This window comes from Panicum virgatum, chromosome 6K (assembly GCF_016808335.1).
Source record: "Panicum virgatum strain AP13 chromosome 6K, P.virgatum_v5, whole genome shotgun sequence".
Taxonomy (NCBI): Eukaryota; Viridiplantae; Streptophyta; class Magnoliopsida; order Poales; family Poaceae; genus Panicum; species Panicum virgatum.
In genome coordinates, this window is record NC_053141.1 from 11,923,033 (window position 1) to 11,943,141 (window position 20,109).

At 44.3% G+C, this 20,109-nt stretch overlaps 2 protein-coding genes across 2 annotated transcripts; both read right to left on the bottom strand.

Moving 5' to 3' along the window:
* Positions 1-358: 358 nt before the first annotated feature.
* Positions 359-5,083, bottom strand: LOC120711765 (probable cinnamyl alcohol dehydrogenase 5). Its single transcript, XM_039997404.1, has 5 exons — positions 4,786-5,083; positions 1,817-1,930; positions 1,178-1,691; positions 905-1,058; positions 359-752 (listed from the first exon to the last, which is right to left on the bottom strand). The coding sequence occupies exons 1-5, from the start codon at positions 4,890-4,892 to the stop codon at positions 547-549; spliced, it is 1,095 nt and encodes a 364-aa protein (XP_039853338.1). The 5' UTR covers positions 4,893-5,083; the 3' UTR covers positions 359-546.
* An 11,187-nt stretch (positions 5,084-16,270) lies between these two features.
* LOC120711768 (protein ECERIFERUM 26-like) lies at positions 16,271-20,030 on the bottom strand. Its single transcript, XM_039997412.1, has 2 exons — positions 18,864-20,030; positions 16,271-17,427 (listed from the first exon to the last, which is right to left on the bottom strand). Exons 1-2 carry the CDS (start codon positions 19,356-19,358, stop codon positions 16,540-16,542), a joined length of 1,383 nt encoding a protein of 460 aa, XP_039853346.1. The 5' UTR covers positions 19,359-20,030; the 3' UTR covers positions 16,271-16,539.
* Between the last annotated feature and the right edge of the window lie 79 nt (positions 20,031-20,109).

Here is a 20,109-nt window from a genome sequence, read left to right on the forward strand (position 1 = left end):
AGATATGAAAACAGATCGGATACGGACGGATATCACTGATATCGTATTTGTTTTCATATTTGTTTTCGAATACGGAGTCGGATACGGATAGTGTTAGTTTTTGTCAGATAAGATTGTAATAGATATTTTTGAGCATTCGGATACGGATCGTTTACGGATATTGGATACTCGGAATCGGATACAGACGGATAAAAACCCTTACAGAATACAGACCGGATCGAATTCGAAAATGGTCGGAAAATATCCAAACCATTCCCTAATAGCAGTTGCCAATGTAACTTCATATTTTCTAATAATATGGTAAAAATAAGGTTCTGTCCAGATTTGCAGTGCGTATAGGTTCAAAAACATTATGAGATATTCAAATAGCTAGCAAACCAATATATTAATTTTAATGCGAAGGTGCATTATTTGAACATAGCCAACACAGTAACATGTGCTACTTATCTCCGTCCTCATTACAGCATCACTGATGCGAAAACTTAGACTGTTCATCATATATCTGAGAAGCAGCCTCAGAGCTGCTGCCAATGCCAGAAGTGATCATCACTCGGAGCTCTTGAGGGTGTTGCCGATGTCGATGACGAAGCGATACCTGACGTCGGCCTTGGCGAGGCGCTCCATGGCCGTGTTCACGTAGTCCGCTCCCACCACCTCGATGTCCGCCGTCACGCCGTGCTTCGCCGCGACGTCGATCATCTCCTGAGTGTCCCTCATGCCGCCGATGCAGCTCCCCGCCAAGGTCTTGTTCCCTGCAATTGCACGCCCAGGATTACTTACTTGACAGTTTCAGAAGGCTCATGTACAAGAATAAACTGATGCAAAACCAACCGTGCTCCAGGATCCTGTTTGGAACGAGCAAATTTCTCATGGAACATTTGATTTCGTGAGGGGATCGTCTTACCCATGATGAGATCAAACGGCGGGATCTCGAGCGGCTTCACGGGCAGGCCGACCATGATCATTTTGCCGTTGGGCTTCAGCAGACCCATGTATGGGGCTATGGACATGTTGGCAGACACCGTGTTGATGATGCCATCCATGGTGGCAACCGCAGCCTGCCAAAAAAAGACCAACATTGCACAGTGAGAAAACCATGATCCTACATATGCGTATGGCCAGTTCAGATCAATTTGGTGTGTACTGAAAGTTTTATTTCGATCTCAGCGCGTGATACCTTCATTTCGTCGGCGCTCTTGCTGACAATGAAGGCATCAGCGCCAAGCCGCTCCAGGGCCTCCTGCTTTTTTGCCGGCGACGTGCTGATCACCGTCACCTTCATCCCAAACGCCTTGGCGAACTTCACCGCGACGTGGCCCAGCCCTCCCAGCCCCAGCACACCAACGTGCTTTCCGGGCACGTTCAGGCCGTGGTACTTCATGGGGCTGTACACGGTGATGCCGGCGCACAGCAGCGGCGCGCCCTGGTCCAGCGGCATGGCGTCCGGGAACCGGACCACGAACCGCTCGTGGACCACCACGTTGCTGGAGTAGCCGCCGTAGGTGACGGTGCCGTCGCGGTCGACCGAGTTGTAGGTGAAGATGATGCCCCGGCAGTGGTTCTCGAACCCCTCGTCGCAGCGGTCGCAGGACTGGCACGAGTTCACCATGCAGCCCACGCCGACGCGGTCCCCGGCCTTGAACTTGGTCACGTTCTTGCCCACCTCCGTCACCACTCCGGCGATCTCGTGACTGCCACCGTACCATGGATGAGGAACAGTACTTCATCAGCATGTTCAGAATTCATAATTCAAATAGCACATATGGAAAGTAGTGAGGAACAAATAAATTAGAACAGGTCATGTTAATTCACGTACCCAGGGACCATGGGGTACATGGCGTTATTCCACTCGTTCTTGATGCTGTGCAGGTCAGAGTGACACATTCCACAGTACAGAATCTTTATCGCTACATCATCGTCTCCGGTGCTCCTGCATAGATAATGGTGGATGTATAATTCAGCACATATAAATTGACAGTATGATCTGGAACTACAAGAGACAACATGTTAATAGCAGATTCATTCATCTATACAAACCAACCGTTGGTTATTCGAGCAATAAGGGAACTATTATGCGGGCAAGTTGTTTATCCTTTTCCAACTAATTAATTAATTCATGTGCTTAAATCTAAGTTTTGAATGACTCAAGTACAAAAGTCAGTAAACTTAGCAAATACACACTGTTTATTTCTTTCATCAACAAGACAGTGCTATAGAAAAGCATCTCCCAGTAACGTGTGGCGCACAGAGAAATGAAATTTGATTGGCTAGGCCCGGAAGAATACTGGAAATTCTGGATCCACCAGAGCCACCTAGTGTGGCCGACCGGGCCAGTGCTGTCTATTATTGTGACACCCATTGTGCTCTATTTTGAAGGTGCTAGGACCATCTACGGATAACAGTATCCCCTACTAGTTTCCAAACAGTACCGGTTGCATATGGATCAACTCCAACCTAGCATTATTGTCCGCCAAAATAAAATTTCAAAATTATTTCCCCCAAAGCATTACCTCGATAAGATATATGGTGGCCTAATAAATGGGTTCTAAATCATTTTGAAAGATGAAATATGCTAATTTTTTTATCAACCTAAGAATCCTAAAATTCAGTTTCTCCAGTTGTAGTAGAACCTTCTTTAATTAGTTGACAAACAGCACATTCCCATGCATGAAACACTAGAATAAACAGAAATAAAGCTACAATAAAGTTTGTTCTTTAGTGAATATAAACCGTACATACAGCAGCAGTGTCTTTCTTTCTTTCTTTAGTGAAGAAACTGTATATCCACAAAATATCTACAATAAACTGAACAAGCGAATAAATGTGATTTCAGTGTTTATCCAATATATAGAATTAGCTAATTACTCTTTAATTACATCGGCCACCAAACAACAGTAGTAACTGGCTGAAACCAACACCAAATGGCCTGGCCAAGCAATAAAGGTCGACAAACAAGAAAAAAGGTGCATAGGTTCCACAGGGACCTAGCTTGTGGCGGCCACAAATCACAGCGAATTGACACAGGCCACTACTGCACTGTCAACTGGTACAATGTTCTGAATCACAGCCAGTTGCAGGTAGATGCTGCTTTACTTTATATGGACAACCATACTAAACTTAGCTTGTAGTAGAAAATTAAGGGCCTGTTTTGCAGGGCTCCGGCTCTGGCTCCTCCAGTGGAGCGGCTTCTCTGGTGGAGCTGGAGCCGTTTTAGAAAATATTTGGCAAAACAGCTTCACTTGTTGGATTGAGGTAGTGAAATGTCTGAAATGCCCTTTCTTTTTTTCTTTTTTCTTTTTTTCCATTTGCTTTCTTTTCCTTTATTTCCCCTCCTTTTTTCCAACCCCCCGCCTCGCTCTCGCCGCCGGCTCCATCCCCAGCCTCGCGGAGCTCGCCGCACACCCCGGCCGCGTGCTCGCCGCCCGGCCTTGGCCCGTACCGCCGGCGGACGGCCTCTCGCGCCCCTCCGCGGCACGCGCGGAGCTCGACCGCGGCCCCGGCGGCACGCGCCGAGCTCGGCCCCCGGCGGCGCGCGGAGCACGGCCGCGGCCCCTGGCGGCGCGCGTGGAGTTCGGCCGCTGCCCTCGGTGGCGCGCGGAGCTGGGCCGCGGCCTCCGGTGACGGGTGTGGAGCTCGGACGCGGCGCTGCGGGGCGGAGGCGCTCCTCTGCTCGCTCTCTCCGCCGCCGCCCCATGGACGTCATCTCCTCCATTTCCGCAGCCCCATGGGCGCCATTTCCAAGCTCTCGGCCACCGCAACCTCCCCTCAGCGGCCTCCTCATCTCCTCCCGACGGCGGCGGCGGCTCGCGCCTCCTTCTCCTCCTCCACACGCCGGTGGCGCGCATCTCCTCAGGCCAGTCTCCCGCCGCCGCTCGGCGCCGCCGCCTCCACGCAGCTCCCTCCGGCGGTCCGGCTGCCCTCCTCCCCGCTAGGCCGTGCCCCTGCGGCAGCCGCGCACCCGCGGCCGGGGGGCAGAGTTGGGAAGAGGGAGGAGGAGCCGCGCGGAGCCACGTTTTGGTGGCTTCACCTCCCAAGTGAAAGCCCAAAATGGCTTCACGTGCAGCTCCGAGGATGGAGCTGCTGCGCTTCCACCCCTTTGGCAGGGCTCCGCCCGGAGCCGGCGTTGAAGCCGCTCTTGGAGCCGTGCCAAAGAGGGCCTAAAAGCTAGCATTTCCAGCCTATTGCAATATACAAAGCTCCCCGTGCCAACCACAGTACAGGTCGTTTTTAGCCTTGGCACTGTTCATTGTACAAACTGACAACAACGCAACATGGAAACATGCTAGTAATAAACTTCCAAACACAAGTGAACCTCTCTTCTCACCATTTCTATGACTATCATGAAATTCGATCTAACATCGACATCAACCTGAATGTTAATCCACATGAACAAAGGAACAAGTGAATCATGTAGCGGCTTAGCGATGATATGTCCCGCTAGGCCGCCGAGCGTGGCGTCTCGCCAATCGTCGAGCAGAAGAGGCGACATGTTTTGGGGATAGCTAGATTATTCCACGGCGGCATGCACTACGTGCGTCGTCCGGCTCCGTGGCCATCAGATCCGACGGCTCGCAGTCGCAGCGCCGCCGCCGCCGCCGCCAGCGGCGCACACAGCCGGGCGGGCGGGCGGCGCGGGGACACGCCGCGAGGCCGAGACCCGAGCCGCCGCGACCGCCATACATAGGCTAGATGCATGCGCGCGGCCGGCGGGTGGCCCTCCAAGGGTAATAAGGTCTAGGCATGATGGTGAGCGGCGATGGAGACGAGGGTTCACGTCGTACGTACCTGCGGGTGATGGTGAGCGGCGCGAGGTGGCCGGACGCGTCGCGCGCCGCGAGCGCCGCCGCCTTCCCCGTGTGCTGCTGCTCCGCCGCCGCCGCCACGGGAGCCATGTACCGGTCGCTGGTCGATCCGCGCGCGCGCGGCGCCGCTAGCCGGTGCAGGTCGATTCGGATCGGTCGGGGTCGATCCGGCCGGATGCTTCAAGAATTCTCCGAGGATTAATTCGCTAGGATCGCGGTGCCTGGAGAGATCGGCAGCTGCGCGCGTGCTCTGTGTGTTTGGGCCTTGGGGGGAGAGGCCAGGGAGAAGAGCCGAGTGGGCCGCGCGCTTTATAGCCGAGCGGGGCGGGTCCCAGCGGTGACGTCAGGTACTCAGGTGGTGGTGCGGGCGCGCCCGTGAACGCCGGAGGCGCGTCCAGTGCCTGCCTGCCCCGTGTGGGGCGCCGCGCTGCAACAAACCGCGTCGCCGGCCGGCCCTGTGTTCCGAGACTGTGGCAGCAAACCTTCTTCTGGAACGCACGTTTCCCTTCTTTTAATTTGCCTGTCCTTTTTTACGCGCGGATTCATTTACTCTGTTGGGGATGGTCGGCGGATGATTTCGGCTGATTTAATAGTATTTCATGAGAGAGAGGAAATAAGTCGAAAAAAACTGGCTGGTGGTGCTGATGCCTCTGTTTGTATTGGGGTGTACTCCCTCCATTCCAGAAGGTAGGATAAATTGTTTTAATAGATAGGATTGTCTGATTCCGATAAGAAGGTCGCATGCATGCGCGCAGCTTCAGCGTACTACTAATAAGGTAATAAGGTCGTGTAATTTCGAACACATCACTGGCGTGAACCTTTTTTGGAAGACTAGAGCCTCGCTGGCTTATAATTTTTTACCCAGATAAAATTAATCAACATATTCAATACAATTTCGCTCTCATTTGATTATGTCTAAAAATTATTGCTTCAATATTTTGACCAAAATCATGATGAATTACTAGAAATAAACTTCCTAAACTTACAAGAGGGAAATAAAAGTACTGGTTTGCCATTTTTTAAAACTAAACCAAATGAATACCTAAATTTTCTTGCCCAAACTTTAACGTGCTTTGATTTTGGCTTGCCATGATTTTAGCTGGCAAAAATTCCAACCAAACAAAGCTCTTATTACTACTTGGGCTAGAACCATCATTTGAGGAATACGGAGCGGTGAACCTGAGCAGGTCCAAGAAGGTGGATGAATGCATGATGATCGATGCTACTCTCTCCATAGCGGTAAAAGAAGTTGTTTAGGACAAAGTTTGAGTCAAACCTTGGAAATATAAATCATGAATAACTCTCAAGTTGTTGAACTAAAAAAAATGAAAATTATATGAATAGATTTGTCTTGAAAAATACTTTCATAAAGTATACACATTTTTTTGGACAAATATTTTTATAGAGACAAGAAGTCAAAGTTGTGTTTTGGAGACCGTGTCGCTGTCCAAAACGACTTCCTCGTTGGCTTATAATTTTTTTACCCAGATAAAATTAATCAACGTATTCAATAAAATTTCGCTCTCATTTGATTATGTCTAAAAATTATTGCTTCAATATTTTGACCAAAATCATGATGAATTACTAGAAATAAACTTTCTAAACTTACAAGAGGGAAATAAAAGTACTGGTTTGCCATTTTTTAACACTAAACCAAATGAATACCTAATTTTTCTTGTCCAAACTTTTTTTTGAGATTACACAGTATACTCAGACACTCACAACACACGCACACTCACACTCACACACCTATGAATACGCAAACCCTACCCCTATGAGCATCTTTGAAGACTGAGCCGGCAAATCCTCGAGATTGACGAAGTCACCATAGGCGTCTTGCTGTTGACGGGAACGTCGCCTACCACTTAATGCACAACGTCGTTAAATCTCAGAATATTCGCTCCCATGGGGAGTCGAACCCAGAACCTCAGATGCTAACGAGGCTCTTATAACCACTAGGCTACATGCCCTTTCGCTTGCCCAAACTTTAACGTGCTTTGATTTTGGCTTGCCATGATTTTAGCTGGCAAAAATTCCAACCAAACAAAGCTCTTATTACTACTTGGGCTAGAACCATCATTTGAGGAATACGGAGCGGTGAACCTGAGCAGGTCCAAGAAGGTGGATGAATGAATGATGATCGATGCTATTTTGGAGGGGGGATGCATGATGCTGTAATGGAGGGTGGTCAGATTGTGATATCTGCTGGAATAATAATGTCTCTAGCTAGACATGCAGAATTAGTCTAAACGAAGAGAAGCAAACTGCTGGTCATTCAGCTCTTTCGGACTTGAAGGTGACATTTTCAATTTGCATACGCTGGTTTCAGACCATTTAATCCAACGGAGAACGGTGCATTCGTGTTAATTGTCTCCTTCACTCCATTTCGCTCTCATATGTGTTTATTTGCCCGCCGCGTGCGAGAAGGAAGATGCTCTTTTTTCTTGCCATTTTTCGAACTCTTTGGTATCTACTAGCGCGCCTTTAAAATTGTAGGTACCATTGGTTATTTTCCATATCAAGTGCAATTATTCATTATATATGAATTTAATATCACACACTTCAAGAGAAATGACTTTTCATCCCTGCATGTTAGTACCATACGTAATTTGGTACAGTACTAAAGTTGTCCCGGAGCCATTTTATTACCGGGTCCAAATTTGAAAGCTTCTGGAGCCATTTTAGTATAGGTCCAAGACACCATTCGGTACTAAATGTCGCATTTTAGTACCGGTTGATGTTTTGGCTCAATATTAAAATGGTGCGGTCATTTAGTACTAGTCAATGACAGAAGCTGATACTAAATGGCTGCATGGGTTACTTCAAAAGGAATAATGCATCTCTTACCCAGTCACATATGATGCATATGTGGTACGTTAAGCGGAAGCTATAGACGAGGCTAAAGGTTTTGGGTTCGAATTCTCACGACTGCGCACACGCATATTACGCGTGAAATTCGCGTGACTTTGAACTTGTGACTTGCGCAATTGTGACTTGCGACGATGCGCGTGTGTGGGGGCCTTCCGGCTGTTCCTCATTTTTTTTCTTTTATTTTTTGTTGCCCTTTTAGTACCGGATATTTTGACCGGTACTAAATGGCGTGCCATTAGTACCGACCAATCGGTATCAGTCGGGTGACCGGTACTAATTGGGATCCGCACCATGTACTAATAATATCAAATCTTGTAGCAGTGACACAGATCATACATAAAGACAGAGACAAGCCATAGTCTCAGTGCATAATTTTATGGTACAGTTATCTAGACTTTAAAGTATAAGTAACTGTGCCAGGTATGTTTCATGATAACAAAGCCATAGTCTCTTCTCGCCGTATCAGCAAAACCGATAATGTAGGTGTAGCAGTGACCCGGCCCGGCTTCATTGGAACGGGACGACGACATGTGTAGGTGTAGGTGTAGCAGCATCTAGCCACACACACACGGTAGCAGCTGCAGATTCGTTCTCTACTTAATTTGGATAGAAGCGGGCGTGATTCACGCGACGCACAGGCTGCTTTCACGTACAGGCTGCTTGTACGTGTGTATTATTGTTTACTACTCCTACTAGATGTATTATTATCTTTTCTCCATTTGGTTTATTTGTTGATCATTTTCGATCCGACCAGCGATGGGTCCATCAGTTTGAAGTATGGACGATCGAGCTGCGAGCTGCTAGCTACTGCTACGACAAGATAGATAGGCCGTGTGTGGTTGGGGAGACCCCAATCCCCAAGCAAGCAATGCAAGCGCGACAGCGCCACGGTATAGCTAGCTGCCGCGTGGTCACCTTTATCCTATCTGGAAGCTTCCTGCGTCTGTTCGCTGGGTGGAGCTGGTGGTTGGTGCTGGAGTGGTGTTAGAGAAAAACAATGTTGGCTGGCTGGTGGCTGGAGGCTGATACTAGAGCGGTGTGAGAGGAAAACACTGTTGAGCTGGAGGCTGGTGGAGCTGCCGAATACAGTGAGTAGCACTGTGCCAGCTCCAATTTGAGCACAAATTAATCGTCAGATTTTTATATTTATAATCGACGGTATAAAGTAATGTTTACACTCTGGATTTGTAATTGTTATTCCCGACGGAAAGTAAAATTTTCAATCCCGACGAAATTTGTTCTCTGGACTGGCTGGAACGTGTAGCATCTGAAATCTTGGCGTCAGCTAGAGGAAGCTGCCGCTGCCGAGCGCGTGGCGGCGCGGGGACCGGATCGGACGGCGGCCGGCGCCGCCCGGAGCACGGCGGAGCGACGAACCACGTGGAACTAGCGGCAGCCTATGGCTCGATGCCTCGATGGGATCTTCGATGGCAATGCAAAAAAAGAAAAAAGCACAAGGAATACGTGATGAATGATGCGTTGGCGGAAATAGCATCCGTCTCGCAAGTTCACATGGCGATACATTACATACATGCATGCATGCAAGACGACAGGAAAAGGAAGCGATTTCCCTGTCAGTGTGAACGGACGGTACGGTGGTCGTTCTCAATGCAAGCTACGGAACATACGCATCTATCAAGAGAAGAATTTTATTCAAAAAAAAAATCATCAAGAGAAGAATTCGATTACCATGAACGTGCTGCAATAATAATGCATGTATCTCATTAAATTAACAGATCGGCACAATATAACGACATGAGGATATATATTTTTTTTCAGACATAAAAAAAGGCATATGTAGGAGGCGAGGCACACAGCAACAGGGTCCGACGCTCTTATACGAAATTGGTTGGGTCATGACTCAAGGAATGAAGATCCAGTACAATCTGCAAGTGTGTATAAACCTCTTATACGAAATTGGTTGGGTCATAACTCAAGAAATGAAGATCCAATACAATCTGCATATGTGTATAAACTTGATGTACATATATTTGATTTTCTTTATTAAAAAATGTTGGATATTTTCAGAAATACCCATACATCAAGGTGCTCCGACCCATCGGTCACTCACCTTGTTTAATTTAATATTGAGTAACTATACTATCGGGTCAAGAAATGCTGCCCCCCGTGAGTTCTGGCCCCACGTGGGGCCCGTGCACTGTTCATAGGGCCAAGAAATGCTGGCCTCCCGTGAGTTCTGGCCCACGTCCCGTGCACTGTTCATACGGGTCCCACACACTATTCACATGGGGCCCACGTGGGCCCACATATTATTCAGGCGGGACCCACGTATTATTCAGGTGGGACTCATGTACTATTCAGGTGGGACCCACGTGGGCCCACGATTCTATTAAGTTAGTCTCTTTATCTTAAAAAATAATTTCCTTCTATTATTTGACAATATAAAATATATTTAACTACTTCCTACATATAAAAATAATAACTAAACTTTGTATACTACATCTACATGTGGTAGTTATACTACTTCTTGGGTTTTGATTTCCCTCCGTAAACCCACAAAATATAATTAAACTGTTCATTCATTTCTAATCTTTTTTTTTCCTACTAAAGTAATTAAACTATACCTACTGACATTAAAAAAAATTCCTAAAGAAAAATTACATGTACCTCTATACTACAATATTTGAGATTGACGCGCTCTCAGACACAAAACTACTATGCCGCTTTACTGTAATTTTTAGATCTAACTCAATACACCGATACAATATTGCTTCGAACATAGTAACGAATAATATTTTTCTATTAATATTTTAGGTCCACGTTTTTGGTACAGGCGCGCGTAGCGCGCCAACCTGACTAGTACTATACTAAAGCTCCAAGAATCGGAGCGTTTCCGTGAACCGTGGCCCCACGTGGGACCCACGCATTGTTTATGCGGGTCCCACATACTATTCAGGTGGGACCCACATGGGACCCACAAGCTATTCAGGCGGGACCCACATGGGACCCACAAGCTATTCAGGCGGGACCCACGTGGGACCCACGCACTATTCAGGCGGGACCCACGTGGGACCCACGCGATATTCAGACGGGACCCACGTGGGGCCCACGGTTCTATTGAGTGAGCCTTTTTATCTTAAAAAATATTTTCCTTCCATTATTTGACAATACAAAATATATTTAACTACTTCCTACATATAAAAATAATAACTAAATTTTGTATACTACATTCACACGTAGTAGTTCTACTACTTTTTGGCTTTGGGTTTCCCTCCGTAAACTCACAAAATATACTTGAACTGTTCATTCATTTCTAATTTTTTTCCTACTAAAGTAATCAAACTATACCTACTGACAAAAAAATGAATTCCTAAGGAAAAATTGTCTGTACCTCTATACTAAAATGCTTGAGATTGTCACGCTCTCAGACTCTAAACTACTATGCCGTTTTACTGTAATTTTTAGATTTAATTCAATACATCGATACGATGTTGTTTCAAACATAGTAGCGAATAATATCTTTCCATTAATATTTTAGATCAATGTTTTTTTTGTATAGGCGTGCTAGTTTTCTTTTTCTTGCTTTCTTTTTCATTCTATTTTATTCTTTTATATTCATTCATTTTTTTAGTTTCTAATCTTTTTTAGATTCATTTCTTTATTCTTTCTATTTCTTTTCTTCATTTTTTCATTTCCTTTTTCCTGTTTCTTATTCTAAGTCTGTAAATACAAATTTATTTCAATATACATAAGTAAGCCGGCATATCTTTTGTTCATGTTTAAGAGCGATTCATACTCAATGTATACTATCCGTATTGTAGATTTAAAAATTAGTTTATGCAATAATTTATTTTCTTTTATATGCTAATTTGTTTTCATGTAAAATTATTTATCGATGTGTAATTAATTTGTTCGCAATGCTAAATTATTTGTTCATTTTGTAAATTAAATTGCTCCATGATGTTGACCCATTTGTTCGCGATATTCATTTATATTATTTTTTATATACAATCAAATGTTCGCGATGTGTAATTTTTTGTTCGTTGTATATTATCATTTGTTCGTTATGTTTAAATTTTTTGTTCAAAGAAAATAATCATTTGTTTGTGTTCTTTAAATATTTGTTCCCACAATCCAAAAATAATTCTTTAGTACTAAAATAAATATTTTTGAAAAATATAGTGCAAATATATGCAGGTGTGGTCTTATTTGAAGATCTTGTCATAAGAAAGATAATGGTGTGTTTCAAATTTAATTTGGATGCACAGTTTAATAGTTATAACTTTTTTAATTCTAATTTTGCATGCATGTGGTGATGTCACAATTTTTGTCTACTTAGTGATGGACAGTCGTGCCCCAGATCCCTACCACGGGGCGTGGTTATGCGTCACTTCAGGTGATGATTTCCTAAACCATCACCTGAAGCACATAATTTCACGGTAGTTTGTTTTGGGCCAGCCCATTTTCTTTTGACTGTTGCGCTTATGGTGCTAGCTGTATGCAAGCATGCACAAGAAGACGAAATTGTTGATGTCATCCACATGCATATAGATCATGAACTAAAAAAGCTATAACTATTAAACTGAGCATTCATATTAAATTTAGATTGTACAGTTATTTTTTTATGATAAGATCTTCAAAATAAAACCACACATGCCTATATTTGCACTATATTATTTTCTAACGCCAAATAATTGATTACGACTACTAGGAACTAATATTTTAAGAACACAAACAATAATTATTTTAGGCAAACAAAAATATTAAACATAAAGAAGAAAATAATAATGTGCAATGAACAAAATATTAGACATCGCGAACTTTCAAATGCATAGGATAAATAATGAAAAATACATATGGTGAAAAGAATGGGTTAACTTCACGGAATAATTGAATCTATAAAATGAACAAATAATTTAGCATTTCTAACAGATTAATTACACATAGATATAATATGAACCCAGGAATAAATATTTATACACTCAGAAGAAAAGAGTTTACAGATGTTAAATTTATGTATATGAAGCAAGAGAAGAATGAAACCTAAAGTACAAATGAAATAAAAAAAGACAAATATAGAACGAATGGATGGCAGTAATATGCAATGAGAAATTAAAGAATAAAAGAAAAATAAATTTGATAGGAAATAATGAGAAACCAAATGAAATAAAATATTAAGAAAATAAAATAATTAAAAATATCAAATGCTAATGGAAAGATGCATGTACAAACATTGCGAAACATGTAGATAGAAAAGAGACAGTACGAGAAAATAAAATAAAAGGAATGAGAAGGGAAAAGTAAATAAAATGGAAAAGAAAATAAAATAAAATAAGGAAGAATGAATGTAAAATTTTGAAAACAATAGGAATTGGAGAAAAAATAATATGTAGGCGCAACCTGACAAGCTTCCACGCAGCGCCGAGGCTATGCATCGCGCGTGCTACAAAATCACGATCCATCACCTGAAGGACGTGCGCAGCGCCGCACGGCCCAAAGCACTCAGCCCAATAAATATTTGACATCCTGCATTGAATTGTCACTGATAGTAGGTCTGTGTCATGCATGATTCCTTGACTTTCTAGGCCTCTAGGTGCTATATATTATAATACTTGTAACACAGGTTTTGTGCACATGACCCCAAACAAAGCTGTTTGAGCAGACACATGCATACGTAGGCATAAAAAACCTCCTTTCTTTCTTTTTCTTTGTGTTTTTCTTTTGTATTGAACTATTGATTCACTTCATAGGCACCTTTTTACCATATTCTGGTTGATATTTTTATTTTATTTATTTCACCATTGTTTTTATTTTCTTTTTTTATGGACTAAGCATATGAATGTTGTACATATAGTAATACTTAATATTTTTTGTTATATTTTCTTATGGTTTGCGGCTTTATTTTTTATTTCATTCTTTATTTCTTATTTCTTATTTAGTTAAAGTTTCTTACATTTTTATTTAGTTTTCTTTCTCCTTTCCTATTCTTTTCTTTTAGCCCTCCTAAATTTCTTTTTTTCTATATTCATTTTGTATTCTTATTTTTTTCTTTTCATGACCATGTCGACATTTTTAATTTTAACTCAACTTTTTTTTTCTTATTTGGAATATATTTCTTGTATATTATTTGATTTTATTTGTTGGTGGGTGAATACGTTTTGTTCACTCTTATAAAATAATTATACATCGCATGTGTGATTTAAAAAATTTTCTCCTTAGGTGTATGCTCTACGTGATTGTACCATAGTCGATTTTTCATACTGACTCATTCGGTACGCAAATATGCTTATAATTCTTCATGTAAAATTATTTATATGTGCGTAACTAATTTGTTCACAATGCCAAATTATTTGTTCTTGATGTAGACTAAATTGTTCCATGAAGTTGAGCCATTTGTTCGCGATATTAATTTTCATTATGTGTCCTATACAATCAAATGTTCGCGATCTGTAATATTTTGTTCGTTGCACACTATAATTTGTTCATTATGTTTAACTTTTTGTTCATAGAATATAATTATTGTTCGTGTTTTTAAAATATTTGTTTCCAGAATCTGAAATTAATTATTTAGTATTAAAAAATTAATTTTATAAAGTATCGTGCAAACATAGATCTTGTCATAGAAAAAATAATGGTGCAATCCAAATTTAATTTGGATGTTCTATTTGATAGTTAAAAGTTTTTTTAGTTTCAGATTTACATGGATGTAAGTGACGTTAGCAACGTCACTGCTTCTGTCTACTTCTGCATGCATGCAGAAGTTATCTCCTATTTAGCACCAATCAAATAATAAATGAGCTTTTCCAAACTAATATCACACAATACATTACCGTAGAACCTCATACACTTCAGGTGACGGTTCGCGAAACCATCACCCGAAGCGATGGATAATCGCGCCCTCCACGCAGCTGGTCTAATGAGGAACGGATGGCCCAATCCAAATCCTGTGCACGCCTCTATCCACACGGGCGAAAAGTCATAATGGGCCGAATCAATTGTAAGCTGGTGCTCCTTTGTGCTTTAGGCGATGCTATCTCTCGGGCGATGAGCCTCCATGCTAATCACTCCATCGATTAAATATATATGTTTTTTGTTGAACCTTTGGTTCGTTGCCACCCGTGACGATTATAGTTTTTCATCCAGCCCATGGCCTAGTACGAAGTTAATCGGGCCCGGCCTGGCATGAGCATTGTGCTATGCCTGGCCGCCAGTATCTTTTTCATTTTTATATTAAAATTTTTTTTCAAAAATATATGTCGAATAGGGAAATTTTAAAAAATGGGTGTCTGTCGCCCATCCAGTGGGCGACATGACCTAAATGTAAAAAAATTACATTTAGGTCCTGGCGCCCAGGGCACATTAAACAGTGAACTTATAAAATCGATATAAAATCATAAAAAAATCGGAAAAATACAAACTCAACTGTTCTGGATTCTATGAAATAATATCTACAACTTTTGTTACATAAAGTTTTTTCATTTGATCAATGTATCTAAATCAAGAAAAATAGTTCTTGTACCTAGAAAAATAAGAAATAATTCATTTGGTCTAGTTGTGCTTATCTAAAATTTACCAAACTTTTTTTTATAACTCTTAGTAAATAAAATAATGGTACTGTAAAATTTATGGCTTCTAATACTTAGTATAGAAGCATGGATAAATAACTCATTTAAACTAGACATATTGCAAGATCTAATTTAGAAACTTATTCTAGAAATGTTTTCTGGGCCTACCACTTTTTTACAAGACTATGCTCACAATATGCAACACTCTGGCCAAAGATGACATGCATCCAAAGGATGGATCTTGAGATTTAAATAAAAGTGCATTAACATGGTATTTAAAATAGAGCAAGATACATTGATCAAATAAAAAACTTTATGTAACAAAAGTTGTAGATCTTGTTTCATAGAATCCATAACAGTTGAGTTTGTATTTTTTTATTTTTATATCAATTTTACAAGTTCACTTTTTAATGCGCCCTGGGCGCCAGGACCTAAATATAAATTTTTTTTTATATTTAGGTCTTGTCACCCACTGGATGGGCGACAGACACCCATTTTTGAAAATTTCCCTATTCGGCATATATTTTTGAAATTTTGTTTTTTTTAATATAAAAATGAAAAAACGCCTGGCCGCCATCCCAGCACGTGGGCCGGGCCGGCCTGGCACGATTTCAGCGTCATTTGCTAAGGTCTTTTCAAATTACAGCCCATCAACTTCTCCTGGCCCATCCCATATCAAACCCTAAGTAGAAAACGATGGTTCATCACGTAACCATCCTCTCCTTCCACGTCCAGCGGTTACCGCTTCTTTCTCCCTTCCGCTCTGAGCTCTCCCACGTGCGTCGCACCCGATCCGCCCTCTCTAGCTGTCCTCTTCGTGTCGTCCCCTACACGCCTAGGGACGACAGCGAGTGAGGCACAGCCGATGAGGCGCGGCCAGTGCGCGACGGGATCAGCAGAAAGCAGAGGATGGCAACATGATCAGCACAACGGGCTATGGGGCCGATCCGGCACGCACAAAGTACATTCATGTCGTGCTCGGGCGAGTAGCTCAGGCTGTGAGCTAGCATGACATGTCAGCATCCAAATGTTCCTATTTTTAAGCAGCAATATATGTTGGTTTACACATCCTCAAAGATAACACAACAAAACTTTAACTTGTGTCTACATTAGTTTTTTTTCACAAAAGGAACTTATCTACCAAACATAGCAAATTCATATCATCGAAAGTTCATAACCCACATTATTTAGTTCAAATCACGCTAAACTGCTTGCAAAAGTGCACTAGAACGCAGAACTAAACAGACCAACACATGCAGCACAAGGGAGCACGCGCTCAAGTGCTTGCAAGATTCTTTATTGATGACCCGCTGACGGAAGGCAAGCTACTAGCTCGGCCGTCAGGCAACGCGCAGCGCGTCACGGAGCGCGGCGCGGAGGCGGTCCGCCTCGCCCCGGCGCACGGCGGCCGCGACGGTGCGGCCGCGCCCGCCGGCGTCGCGGTGCACGACGGCCGCGCCGCCGGCGCCGGCGCCGTCCACGGCGTACTCCACGTGCGCGGGGCGCCGCGCGCCGAGCTCCAGCCCGCCGTACACGTCCACGCCCTCGGCGTCCACGAACGTCAGGTTGGCGCCGTACACGACCGCGTCGGCGTCGTCCGCCCCCGCCAGCGCCGCGGCCGCGACCGCGCCGGCGCCGTCGAGGCTCGCGCCGGCCAGCACCGCCGCCAGCTCCGCGACGTCGGCCGCCGCCGCCGGCAGCAGGCCGGCCGGGGCGACGGCGTGGCCGATGCGGTGCTCGTTGGTCAGCCCGAGGCGGCCGCCGCCGCCGCCCGGCGCGGCCGCCGGGTCGGCAGTCTTCACGACGGTCACCGTGCGCGTCGCCGCCTCCTCCTCGGCGCCCCGGATCGCGGCCACCGCGCGCCACACCAGCGCCGCGACGAGCTCGAACGTGCCCACCTGATGATGACGGCGCCCGCCGAGCAGGAGGCGCTTCAGCTGCTGCTCGGTGACGTGGAAGGAGATGGACACCATTTCACAGGCGGTGGGGACCCTCCAGTCGTCGCCGACGGGCGCGGCGGCGGCCTTGACCGACGGCGGGGCCGTCGCGCCGGCAGGTGCGGCCGGCGGCGGCTTGGTGTGCGGGTCGCGCAGGGTGGGTGCCGGGGCCTTCTTGCCGCTGAGGAGCTGCGCCCACGTGCTGAAGCAGGCGGCGGCGGAGGGGATGTCGCCGATGAGGTGCGCCCACGTGAAGCCGACAGCCATCCCGCCGCACTTGAAGTTGGTGAACTGTCCAATAAATGGGCACTTTGAGTTTTTAGTGCCAATAGTAACCATCTTGCTCATGAGAAGTACTCCATAACAAGACACCAAGAAATGTGTTAAATTCGGAGAAAAAAAACACAATCAGTTGGATCTTAGGCCAACATAATAAGCAATTAGACATGGACATGGTCTACAAGGTGCAACTTGAATCACCAACTTATATAAAATATTATTCTTCATTAATCTATCAGCATCAGCCTTATACTGCTTAACTATTTGTATTTTTAGCCAGAACTAAACAAAATTTGACTTCGAACAAATATTTTGTTATAAGGCGTTGTGGTATGACTGTCGTTCAATGTCAATGATATAATCTTTAACTTTTTTCTAAATGAAGGTTGTTCCATATCATCACTATGGGTGTGTTTAGATCCCAAAATTTTTTGAGCGCTACAGTAACTTCGAACATTTTAACTACTAATTAGGAGTATTAAATATGGATAATTGACAAAACTCATTCCATAACCCTCAAGTGTAATTGCAAGACGAATCTTTTAAACCTAATTGGACCATGATTAGACAATATCGTGCTACAATAAATAACCTCTGATGACGGATTAATTAGGCTTAATAGATTCATCTCGTGACTTCCCGTCCATCTGTGTAATTAGTTTTATAATTAGATTATGTTTAGTCCTTCTAATCTTCGGTTAAAAATTGCTATATTGAATTTCGTCCAAATTTTTACGGGATCTAACCACACCCTATATTGAAGGTTAGTTGTAAAAGTACCTTCAATTCATTGTACCATTTCCCCTGTTTCTTTCATAAGCTGGTGGGCCAGAGAAATCAATTGCTACAAGAACATGCTTCAAGATTTTTGGTACTGGAGAGAAGGACAAAGCCTTAATTTCATTTTGCTTTTGCGCCATGTTCTGAAATTTAAAGATCGCTGTATGTCTTGTGCAGCAGCTGGTGTTGAACAGAAAGAAAGCACTAGCTTCAAGTTTTAATGACTAGAGGCAGTAAAAGTTAATACACGAAAATATTAATATTTCAAACATCTTTTGATAAGGCATTGACATTGTAGCAACTGGTGATATGTTACAAGAAAAATCGATGGCTGAAGTATACTTGCTTCTAAAGTCTTTTTTAAAGTTTAAACACGACTCCAAAACAGAACAGAGGTAGAGTATAGTAGTACTGGTATATAACTAATCTCAATTTGTACAAACATGTACTAGTAAATTAAAAGAAACCGTGTTACTCGATGCTATCATGCACTATCTAGCGACTAGTGTTATGTTCGTTCAAACAAGATCATTATCTTGCATCCCTTGTTGCATTATCTCAAAGAATCTACATTATTCTTTTATTAGGCCAGAGACCGTTCTAGATGGTTGTTGCTACTGAGAGCACGTTCTTCTCAAAGTCCTAAATCGGGAAGCAGTGGACATGACCTGCACGTAGAGCAGCGGCGAGAAGAAGAGCTCCGGCCCGATGACCTTGTCGTAGGCCAGCGCCTTGCACATGCCGCCGCGTTCCGCCTCCTGCTCCAGCCACTCCTCCACGGTGGCGTCGATGGCGGCCTCCACGACGCGCACGCCGCAGTCGTTGCACCGCACGTACGGCCGCCCCGCCGCCGCCGCGCCCCCCTCGCCGCCGGCCGCCGCCTGGCGCCGCCGCAGCCGGCCGCTGACGGGGAAGTACATGTCCAGCCACGGGAACATGGGCTCCTTGAGCTCCCGGACGGCGAGCGCCGCGGCGGCGTCCCCCGGCGCCGGGGCGCGGAACACGTGCACCGCGCGGAGGTAGTGCAGCTTGTGCAGCAGGTCGGCGTCCGCGAGCTCGTAGTCCACCGCCTCCCCCGTCACCGACCCCGGCACCACCGTCGACAGCCGGTAGCTGTGCACGGGCATGTCGCCGCCGCCGCCGCCGGCGAGCTCGGCAACCATGGCGCGCGTACGTGGCGGTGTCGCCGCCTCGGTTGCTGAGACTTGATTGAGAGCTGGGAGGGCAGTGAACACTGAACAAACAATGGGGCTCTGAACTTCCTACTTATATACCGGCTTCCTTGATTGGTGTACCGATCGACCACATTCAAGTCTGAAGACGATTCATGAAGTCGATCCAAGCAACATTTTTCGCTATTTTTTCCCCAACGTGCAGGTACAGAAAACTCTTTAAATTGAGCAATGAAGATCGGTGAAAAATGACACTACTGTGCGACATTAATTATATGGCCGTATAACTATGCACATGTTCTGCAATGTGCCACTCACGTGGTTCTCCATCATCGCGTGTCGGTGAGACAAAAGGACATGCGTTGTTGTCCTGTGTCTACTGTACCAAAAACTACTGGTAAAATTTTACCATGGTTTAGCTCAGAAAAATTTAAGGTTCTGGAAACTGAGAATTCAAATGGTGTTTAATTTTCAGGAATTTGACATATACTTTTGTTTCCACGAACACTATTCAAAGGCTCAGTTTAACTTTCTTGAAACAACAACAATATAGCCTTTTTTCCCAAGCAAGTTGGGATAGGCTAGAGATGAAACCCGAAAGAAATAAATTCAAGGTTCAGTCACATTAATAGCTAGTCTCCAAGCGCTCCTATCCAAAGCTATCTCTTTAGACAATTGATGGAGAGATATAGGGAACAAAAACAATTAAGTTCACTCCTGATGATCTAAGCAAGTAAAATTT